The 11,026-nt window shown below is 38.4% G+C and overlaps 2 protein-coding genes across 5 annotated transcripts; both read left to right on the top strand.

Moving 5' to 3' along the window:
* LOC109849877 (GDSL esterase/lipase At1g54790-like) lies at positions 3,328 to 4,779 on the top strand. The gene is made up of 4 exons (XM_020419760.1): positions 3,328 to 3,537; positions 3,615 to 3,781; positions 3,949 to 4,219; positions 4,352 to 4,779. Exons 1-4 carry the CDS (start codon positions 3,345 to 3,347, stop codon positions 4,618 to 4,620), a joined length of 900 nt encoding a protein of 299 aa, XP_020275349.1. The 5' UTR covers positions 3,328 to 3,344; the 3' UTR covers positions 4,621 to 4,779.
* Positions 5,568 to 10,528, top strand: LOC109849878. 4 transcript variants are annotated; one of them, XR_002249255.1, is made up of 4 exons: positions 5,568 to 5,838; positions 7,959 to 9,097; positions 9,295 to 9,472; positions 10,274 to 10,528. XR_002249255.1 is itself a non-coding variant. In XM_020419762.1 (2 exons), the coding sequence occupies exons 1-2, from the start codon at positions 5,648 to 5,650 to the stop codon at positions 9,422 to 9,424; spliced, it is 321 nt and encodes a 106-aa protein (XP_020275351.1). In that variant the 5' UTR covers positions 5,568 to 5,647; the 3' UTR covers positions 9,425 to 9,475. The 4 variants fall into 4 exon arrangements, 1 of the variants encoding a protein (XP_020275351.1); XR_002249256.1 differs by having other exon boundaries at positions 7,959 to 8,659; XR_002249254.1 differs by having other exon boundaries at positions 7,959 to 9,472.

The raw sequence follows: 11,026 nt of genomic DNA on the forward strand, positions 1-11,026 counted from the left end.
AATTACAATTTGGATTCCGATTACAAAAGAGACGGAGAATGAATTTGATTCTCCCTTTGTTTAAAACTGGGTTTCTTCACGGTGGCGATGAGATGCCTCCCTCGAATGCTCGCATCGAGTTGCTTCTGCGTTGACGATTCGAACGTCTTGATTCACTGGAACGTGGTCTTCTCCCTCACGATTTGACGCCTGTGGAGAACTTGCGTGGCAAGTTTGAAAATAACTCTTAACGAGTTGATAACTCTGAACGAGTTTTAGAAGAAATTGCAGAGCAAGTTTTGAACTCTGATCGAGTTGATACATCTGAAATGAGTGATAACTCTGAACGAGTTTGAACTCTATGGAAGCAGTTGATTTAAACGCGAAAGTTCGGTTAAACAAGGCCAAGGAAGAAGCCTCCTGATTTTGAGAGGAATACAAGTCAAATTTTTCTTTCATTGTCTTTTTACTTCAAATTTCCTACAAACAGTGGTGTGGTGGACGTGGCTGATAACCGTGCATGCCAGATCCTTGGGATAGGAAGAATTCGCATAAAAATGTTTGACGGGACTGTTAGGGAGTTAAATGATGTGAGATATATTCCTTCTTTGAGGAAGAACTTTATCTCAATTGGAGCTTTGGTTGGAGAGGGTCTGAATGTTCGAATTGAGGACATGGTTCTCAAGATTGTGGAAGACTCTCGGATTGTGATGAAGGGCGTCAGGAGGAATAACCTGTATTACTTGACTGGAGGTATAGTGGCAGGTGGAGAACTGGCGATTTCTATTGATTCGACTAGACTGCGGCATTTGGGGCTTGGTCATTCCAGTATTGATTCCTCGCATAGATTAAAAGAGGGTGCGAAGACCTACAGTTTGAAGTCCAGTGAACATGTTGAAGTGAGCAAGAAGACCGAGGTGAAGTTTGGCACCTCTATTCACCGTGCTAAGGGTCGTTCTAAAGGAGTTCACGTGGATGTTTGGGGGCCTTCCAAGGGGGCATCATTGGGAGGTAATAGAAGTTTAGTTTCCCTTGTTGGTGGCTGTTCTAGGCGTGTTTGGGTTGCAACCAAATCCCCGTAAGGATAAAGTCCTAGTAGTCTTTAACAGTTTGAAGAAGTGTATGATTGGCAGAAAGGTGAAGGTACTTCATTTTGGTGAGAGGTACAAGATGGACCTGTTTCTGTATTGGAGCCGAACTCACGGCATTTCGAGACACTTCGTTAGAAAGGAAATCTTGGGGCAACTAGATAGGGTGGCAAATTCGGAGAACCGTGCCTTGCTGGAGGAGGATCGGTGTTTGTTGTTAAGCAATGGTCTGCAGAAGAGTTTCTGGACAGAGGCTTCGACATATTGGGTCATCCTATTAAAGAGTTGTCAACTGCTGTGATTGAAGGTAAAACTCCATTGGAAGATAGGTCTGGTAGTGTCACTTTTGTTGAGGCTTCGATGAGGAAGCCAATTGACTCTCAGCAGGTAGAGAGTTTTGGACAGACCTTAGAGGTATCGCAGCGGGTGGAGATTGATGCTACTCCACATTGGGTAGGGATTTTCCCTCATACTCCAAGTCATTCTGCATCGCTTGGGATTCCAGCTGAGGTGACACAGCATGGGAGTCATTTGGATTCGGATGCAGATGATGAGTTGGGTTTTGAATCGAGTGCAGCTGGTAGACATAGTTTGGATATGGCCAGTGGTTCACCTCAGGTGGAGGTGTTTGAGGCTATTGGAGGTGCTATCAGTCGCAGACTTGATGATGATATTGGAGAAGGGTTGCGAACTCTTCTAGTGGATTGAGGCCTTTGGCGACCATTTGGGTGAACTACGTTCGGCTTGATTCTTTGGACAAGAGGATACGTAGGCAGTCTTTACGATGCAGCCGGGTTTGGATTTTGATGGGGGTGAGACCGATTTGGTGAGTAGACATCGACGTTTGGAGAGTAGTCACATTCTCGTCTTGGGTCTCAACTTGTTGTGGATTGAGTCTGTTGTCGTGAATCGTTCACTTCGTACTGGACGCAACAAGTGAGGCATTTGTTTTTGTTGGTGTCGGCTCAGTTTTGAGAAAACTTCACCGAGGTAGAGAATTGTTGGAAGCATGCTTGTGGGGGCCACACGAGTACAGTAAGCTACCATGTAAAGTGATAAGAGGCTAAGGTTTTTTAAAAACCACGTGAAGAGATGCTTGTGGGGGCCACAAGCTTTGGAGAATTGAAAATGTCCAGCGGATTTTTGAAAACCACGTGAAGAGATGCTTGTGGGGGCCACAAGCTTTGGAGAATTGAAAATGTCCAGCGGATTTTTGAGAGGCACTTGTGATTAGCTTCGGTTTTTTGGACAAGGCCCACCCGATTGCCTACATAGCCTGCATCCTATAAAAAGGACTTTTGTCCTAAGGTTTCTTGGGTGAAAAGGAGGCAGGTGTGCAAGTACGAAAAGGGGAGAAAAAACTGTTGTGTGCAGAGTGCAAAAGCAGAGAAAAGGCGGCTGTGTTGAGAGAGAAAAGTAGAGCCGAATTTGAGAGGGGTTTTTGCATTCTTTTGAGAGATTATTTGTGGGTTTAGATTTGAGAGATTGTAAACCCTATTTGTATTCTCTTTCCCTTGCCGAACCACGTAAAATTGGTTTGTTTGAGTTTGTGGCCATTGTAATAGTTTTTTAGGATCCCTCGACGCGCAGTCCTAGAGCTGACGAGAGGAAGAGCTAATATCTCACTTTGATGGGATATTAGGCTTCAGATTCTTGTTCCCTTTGAGAAACAAGAATTCTTATCGATCTTTCTCTCTTATTGTGCACCAGAAACTCTGCCAAAATTTCCGCTGCGCACAACAAATTGATTCTCGATATTTCAGTTCTAAAAAGAGAATTTGAAAGTCAGTAACTTCAGAACTGAAGCAGTGGAAACTGGGTCTAAAACGAAAAAACCCTTCCCTATACACAAATGGGTGTTTGACTGCAAATAAATTCACTCGTTCCGGATTGTTAAACTTGGTCCAAGGATGCAGTTAGGTGAGTCATTAATTTAGATGCCCTTACGGAGGATTTCAAGCATAGCCTTGCCAAGAGAAATAAACTCATTCAGAATCAAGTCATAAACTCGATGGGCCAAACTAATCAACATGCAGCCAGTATTAACTTCCAGTATTTGTTTCTACAGGAAATCAACAAACACACGGCACTCAGAGTGATAATAAAAAAATAAAAATATTGCCCATGAATAGATTATCTGTATGATGAAGACGTGTTCACTTAGATTGTTTATAATGTGCATTTTGCTCCCCTGTGAAATTAGGTTCGATAGACTGTAAACATAGCATAAATCATGCTTATCATTGATAAGAATATTTTTTTTCTACAGTGCATGAAATGGATCGACCATTTCTCAATGCATATTTTGATTCTCTTGGAGCTCCTAGTTTTGAGAAGGGTTGCAATTTCGCTGCAGCTGGATCGACGGTACTCCCAGCAGCAGCATCATCTGTCAGCCCATTTTCCTTTGGGATTCAGGTTGCTCAGTTCGATCGATTCAAACAGAGGACTCTCGAATTGCTAACAGAAGGTATAGCCAGTTTCTGTTGGGCGTGGGATGTGATTAGATTTCAGCATACCATAAAGAACTTCTTTGCTCTGTTGCAGGAAAGAAATTTAAGAAATATGTTCCTCATTCTGATTTCTTTAGTAAAGGACTGTACATGTTTGATATCGGCCAAAATGATCTCGCTGGTGCATTTTATTCTCAATCTGAGGACCAGGTTTTGGCTTCTAGTCCGACAATTCTGTCAGAGTTTGAGACTGGACTTAAGGTCGTGCAGTTACTCTTAAAAATTCAAAGTTGGAACTTTTGGTTGAAGTAGACTAGTTCTTAATTATAATTTTTTTTTACTTTTTTTGTCACTTAAGTCTAACATTAGTACCTCTATTTTTTCTTCAATATATGACTTTAATTTAATTGGCTCAATTTTCATTATAGAAATTGTATGATCAAGGTGCAAGGAAATTTTGGATCCATAATACCGGTCCCCTTGGTTGCTTACCTCAGAACATAGCTCTATTTGGTAAAGATCCATCGAAATTGGATGAGTTTGGATGCGTAAGCGCTCACAATCGGGCTGCTAAGCTTTTCAATTTACAGCTTCATGCACTATGTACAAAGTTACAGGGTGGATTTGGAGATGCAAATATCACTTACGTCGATATCTTCTCTATAAAATCTGACCTCATAGCAAACTACTCTAAATATGGTAACATTTTCATTCATGATTTCATGTTTTCTTGCATTAGAAAGGGAAGCAGATGGGGAAAATTACACCACCCCCAAAAAAATCTTCCTGTGATTTGTAGGAATGACTAATTGCATAAATATTTTCTTTCAGGATTTGAGAATTCTACGGCAGCATGTTGTGGATATGGAGGTCCACCTCTCAATTATGACAGTCGAGTTGGTTGTGGGCAAACAAAGATTTTGAATGGAAGTTCGGCAACAGCAGAAGAGTGCAGTGATGCTACTGAGTATGTTAACTGGGATGGAATACATTATACAGAGGCTGCAAATATGCATGTTGCATCGCAAATACTCACTGGAAAGTACTCTGATCCTCCATTCTCAGACAAGATGCCATTCCTTCTCAGACTCAAGTTCTAAAAGATAATAATTTTTTCCCCTCTCCCCACTAATGTATTACTGATAAATGAATTACTACCATGTTATAGGATCTATACCCAATAATGTATCACTGATAGGAAAGTTAAAAACATATGGGGGTGAGAACGAAATTTAATGATTAATAGGTATGTGCATGTATGTTTTCTGCGGATGAATAACAGTATATCCTTGGTTCTAACAATTGTTCTTTTCTCCTGTGCTGTTATTTGACTTACAACATTCTCACACATACTCTCAATGGAAGCATGAATCCTTTAAGATTGTCAATCTAGTGCAAGCATCAACGTGCACGCTTGCGCATCTGTCGCGTGCTTGTGTGAAAATTGTGCATGACAAAATGTTACTTTGATACTCGGCGGTTGGGTATCAAACACACTACTTTGAGTATTGAAAGGTGGTTCATATTAGATTTAAATTGAGATTTTATTATAACTTAAATTATGTACATGTTAGCACAATAGAGGTACATATAGGTCAAATTTATTTGTAAAAATTGAATGCCGTCGTCTTCTACATGTTTTTATATGCTGGCAAAATCCCAAAGAAACCTTAATCAATATTCATATAATTCAAAATTATCTGTCTTTCCCCAAAACTTCTCAAATAGTATCTCTTCATAAGAATATGAGTTGTTTTTACAAAAATAACCTGCATTCTAACTCCCAAAAAGAAAAAAAAAAAAAGTTAAAAAGAGGAGATGAGGGAAATTGGAGGGAAATCGAGGTTAAGGGGCATTATGAGAAAAAATTTCTCTTGTATTTTGATTGGTTGGTTTGGTTTGAAATTGGTCTAGGGAGGCAAGGCAAAGTTTACTAGTAGCGCCCACTAACAATTTTAGGCGGGGAGGGTATTTTCGTCTATCTGCCACGGGTACTTAAATGACTAAAATGCCCTTCATTTCGCTCTCCTTGCTGATTCCTATTTCTCGAGATTTTGGTTCATTCAAGGAGAGACCCTTGCCCTTGTACTGCAATATTCGGGGAATGTGAAGTGGCATCAAAATACAATGGCCATTGATCTCCTTTTCTTCTCCTCAACCTCAAGAATCCCATCTCCAAACCCTAACCCTAGCCCTGAATCCCCATCTGATTTCGAGCCAGTTTGTGGTGCTAATTCCAAAATGGGATTAGCAAAACGAAATATTGGTTCCAGTTCTTTGGAGATGGATTCTCGACGCGTATCTTCATGGAGCTCGAGGTATAATAATGCAATGAAAGTCAATTTTATTGGTAGAAGATAATAGTTTTAGCCTAGTTGTTCAAATGGGCCACGTAGATTATGCGATCTCTTATTGGTCCCTGAATCCACATTTTTCATGCATAAATATGATTTGGGTGTTGCTATAGGAACCGGACCCAAGGCATGGGACGGGCGATGTGTCACCATCCGGTTGCATGATGCACTATTCATGAATAGTATATCATGTAACCGGACGGTGACACCTCACATGTTCCATGCTTTAGGTCCCTTATTTAGGTTCTTGAGACATTAATGATATGATTTAGCAAAGATTTTGGATGATGTTAATAGTTTGGATTCGGATGTATTTGGAGTTAGAAAGATGACTAAAATGATTGGAAAATGATTTAAGAACCCAAAATATGGGACAAAGGAGGGGACATGTGATGTGTCCCCTCCCTATTGCATAATGAGTTGGCCATAATGAGTTGGCATGGCCAACTCATTATGCAATAGGGAAGGGAAACCTCACCTGTCCCCTCCATTGGTCCCATATTTTGGGTTCCCGTAGCAGCACTCAAAATTATTATATCTCACTTTTGGCATATGTTTATTTCCAGATGCTATAATAGAATAAAATGTCTTTTACACTGAAGAGATAATCGCATTATATGTGAAGACTGGTACATGTTTTTTTTTCTGTATTCATTCTGATTAGAATGTTGTTCCTAGGACGGCAATGCAGGATTGTGTGTATTGTGACAGTAGTAAAACAAAAAACATTTTGCTGTTCTTTCCTACTGTTTTTTTCATAGGAATTCCTTGGCTTAATTAGCTGAGTTTAGTTTCATGTGTATGGAATTTTAGTTATTGTTTACGTGTCTCATTTTGTTAATTTAGTCCTTTGCTCGGTAACTAATAATTTAACCAAGGCTTAGTTGCACTTTGGTACCTCAATGTCACTTAAAATATAATTTAACCAAGGCTTAGTTGCACTTTGGTACCTGAGCGTCACACGATTTGAACCTTAATACCCCAAACTTTTTTTTTCCTCCTTCCCCAAGTTGGTTTTTCATCATTAATGTATTGGAGATTAATTGATATTTGAAAATAAGCCCCCAAAAACTGAGGCCTCACATGAACCCTTAGAACCCAAACGTTCCTCATTCTCAATTTTTTTGACCTGGTTCTCCCTTGAGATCCCAAAATTTCTCCTTTGAGATCCAAAAAGTCTGCTAATCTTCAACCCTATAAGTCCTCCAAAGTTGCTCAAATCCTTTAGAAATCTTGACGGAACTCCTTAAGATCTTGCTTTTTTTTCGCCGGAAAGTACAAAAATCTGAAATTCGGTTCACTGTAAGGTAGCGAAAAAACTATTACTCTTGAATTTTACCATAGCAAATTGGAATAGAAGTATTTCTCCTATCCAATATCCCTTTTCAGAGTTCAGAGCAGTGAGGATTAGAATTATGGGTATGGAGTTGACGGCTTTGGGTAAGAAGATGATGATGGAGGTAGAAGGGTGTATTTGTCCAAATAAATCTAGTTTTAACTGCAAAATAAATGGTCCTCTTCAGGGTATCAACATGCAATTTTCTGAAACTTTGGACTACCAAATGGGCAAAAAAAAAATGGGGGTTACCAAAGTTCAAAATGGGTTAATTAGGATACCAAAGTGCACACAAGCGTTATGTTATTTATTGAACCAAATGAACAACAAGCCAAAATTTCTCCATCAACCACTCATCCATGCAATATTTGATTATAAATTATTACAAAACTCTTCGCGAAATTTCTTTAGCATAAAAATAGTTAATGATTCTATGTATAAGAGTTGTCAATCGTATAACTGGTTATACTTGCAACCCTTTACTATTGGAGAAGTCCAGAAGGGGAGTCGTCTAGCATATTTGTTTGCAATTTTCTTCTTTTCAGTAAAAAAAAATCTATAGCTATGTGTACTTGATATGGTATACTCTGAAAATAACACCATAAACATGATATTCATCAAATCTACCAACACAACAGCAAGAACATTGCATAAACACAAACATGCTATATCTCAGTTCTTATTTCTTTGTGTTCATAACGAATCCTGCAATTACCCTTAACCGATATTTGTGCTCCGATGGTATCAGCACATTCCTTCTAGATAATGTCAGTCAATGTCCCAAGGCAAAAAGAGCAAACTCCTTCAGGAGTCTTTTGCTGCATTGGGCAATACCGAAGACCTCAGGCTCGAGCAATTTGTCCTCGACAAGCTCACCATTGAAGACCGTAGCTTTGAATTGTAGGCGCGCGTGAGAGGATATCTGCAATGTTGCGAGCACCCATAGTGCCCCGTGTGTACTTTAGGTTATTGCAGGTATATACAGCAGGGGCATTTGGGTCAAATTGTGCATCTGAACTCAGTGCCAGTGTCATCGCAACAATGAAGAAGAAGGCAATCATCCTCATTGTTGAAGAAGCCATCTCTAGTATTTGTTTTATTTTCTTGCTTTTGTTTGCTATATGTCTGCAGGTAAGAAGTATAAATAGGCAGTAGGGGAGTAACTAAAAATATTACTTATCGTCTTGAATGGGCGATATGATGTGTATGTTTGTTTACAAATTAGGAACCACAAGTATTTGTAGCTTCTTGATCAATGGTAAGTACTTTTGGCTATTATTGATTATGTGACGCAGCTGGCCTTTATTAATACAATAAATAGTGTAGGAGTTTGACTAAGATTATGGCTTGTGGGCTGATGACTGAAATTAGATAGAATCTCGAACTCTCAAAATGGAACCTGAACAGTCCATGCTGGAAATTCGGAAGGTATTGTCGACAATTCAGAAGGTACTATTCACTACTTAATGTAGTTATATTTACTTCCTGGAAATTAATATTCTTCTAGCTGCAAAGGCCAAAGATATTACAGATTTGGGATCTCTAAAAGAGGCAGCCAAAATTTTATTCCTTACAGACATCAAAAATATTCTTGGAGAAACTTCTACTTGTGTTGAGTTACTTCCCTTTCACTTTGTTGTCTTTATGACACAAGTGTAAATCATTTTTTCAAGGAGTTCCAAATTTATGTACTGCTCATGCAATTTTGTTAAAGAAGAAAAGGTTTCAGGTTAATGTATGTCGCGTAAACATGAGCATTTTCTGTATTCCGGTTCCAATTTGTACTTTGAATTTGGATTCATAATCAGTTATAAATATATTCAGGTCTTCTGGGGGAAAAAAGAATCGATAATATACGAAATCGGCTAATAATTCTTGCTTTAGAAGGTAAATTTTATATGACAGCAGACGTTCATTGAGAGTGTTAGAGATAAAAAAGGTTTCATGCTTTTATCCTCTCTCCTATTTATGAGTCTAAACTCCTCATCCTGTCATCCAAAATCATTATTCTGGAAGAAGAATTCATACTAAATTATCTAAAAGTAGAGGATTCATTTGTGCTTACAAAGGTTGTCTACTTCCAGGAGTCGCTACTATTATTTTGGAATTGATGGTCAGCATGTGGCTTCACTTGTTCCTGTTAATGGTGGAGTATCTTCTTATTTTTCTTGTGTCTGCTCTTCCTTCTCTGTGCTGCTATGTGCTGGGAAGTGAACAATGATTTGGAATATTTTCTGCTCTGTGTCCATTAGGCTTGTGCAGGTATGTTATTCATGAAGATTATTAATAAAATCACCCGTAAATCTGCTGATAATTATGTTCTACTATTAGCAAAGTACAACCTTAAAAGTTCAATATTAAGGCTAGATTTTGGATCCAAATAAGCCCTCTTAGTTCTGATAATTATATTTCATGGATGAAATACTACCAGACTTCCCATTTAACGTTGGAGCTTAGAAAAATATAGACTAGTTCTACATTTGTAGCATTATTGAGGGCAAATGCGCTTATGCTACATGGTCAATAAGGCAAGTTTTCCTATTCATCAATTGGTAGCAAGGTACTTTGGCAAGTTCCTCTGCTGTTCATACATCTTGTAATTCACTCTAATTTAAAAGTAGTAGTTGTTTCTAAATCAAAGCCTTAATGTTATGCGAGGCTTTCCTTGTATCTGTGAGTTATCAGTTAAATTTTGCTTCTGCATCAAACTCTTTTTTTTCCTTAGATTTTTCTTTGTAAAGAGAGTAAATTTGAAGAATTTATGTGTAGTTGAGAAGATACTTGGCCACCCCCACCACCTCTTGTTCAAAGGAGAACTATGTAAAAAGATGTATGTTTGATTGGTGCAAAGTGGAGCTTTTTACCATGTACATTTGAATCAACTCAATGAGCATAAAACTTTAAATAAAAAAAATTACTTTTTTTGTTCTTGCTTCTTTTTTTGTAGGTATTGGAGATGAAGAGATTAAAACCTGAATATCTTAATAAGATTTTTCGCCACATTTTTCTTGCCATCATTATGTAAATGAACAATGTTAGCCTGACCACATTTTCTCTTTACAGGTAATAAAAAAGTACGATGCACTGGACTTATGCAAGAAAGATTGAATGCTGATCTCAACTAAGATGCTTGCTTGAGGATAACTAGATCATTTGTGACTGTCATTGTTGTGAAGTGTAGAAAGGATTTCTACTTTCTGAAAAAAAGAATGATAACAGAACATATTCCTGCTATTCGAGTCAAAATTTTGTCCAATTAAGTTTCAAAATGCATGTCCTTTTCCTGTCTGAAAAAAAGAATGATGACAGAACATATTCCTGCTATTCGAGTCAAAATTTTCTCCAATTAAGTTTCAAAATGCATGTCCTTTTCCTGTCTACATGCCAGTGTTTTACAAGCGAAAGGTGAGGTTAAGGTGATTCGGTCTTATGTTGCCTAAGGCGATAAGCGTTAAAAAAGGTGATCGTTTGAGTGAACCAAGACAATAAATATTCTAAAAATTCATAAACATTACAAATAATATGCAAATATCAACAGAGAGCAACAAAACAAAGTAATCACACCCAAACTTTCTAAGTCACGCATCTAAGAAATGTTGGGACAAACCCATGGCCCAATAGAGCAGGGTCGCAGCAATACTAGAGCAAATGTAGAGATAAAATAATAGACACAGATTTACGTGGTTCGGCACTTGATTGCCTACGTCCACGGGCAAGGATAGAAGAATCCACTATGAGGAGAAAACTCTGGAGTTACAATCTCTCTCTCTTTACAAGGAGAAACTTTCTCTAATTTTTCTCTCACACTCTTTTATA

This window comes from Asparagus officinalis, chromosome 7 (assembly GCF_001876935.1).
Source record: "Asparagus officinalis chromosome 7, Aspof.V1, whole genome shotgun sequence".
NCBI lineage: Eukaryota > Viridiplantae > Streptophyta > Magnoliopsida > Asparagales > Asparagaceae > Asparagus > Asparagus officinalis.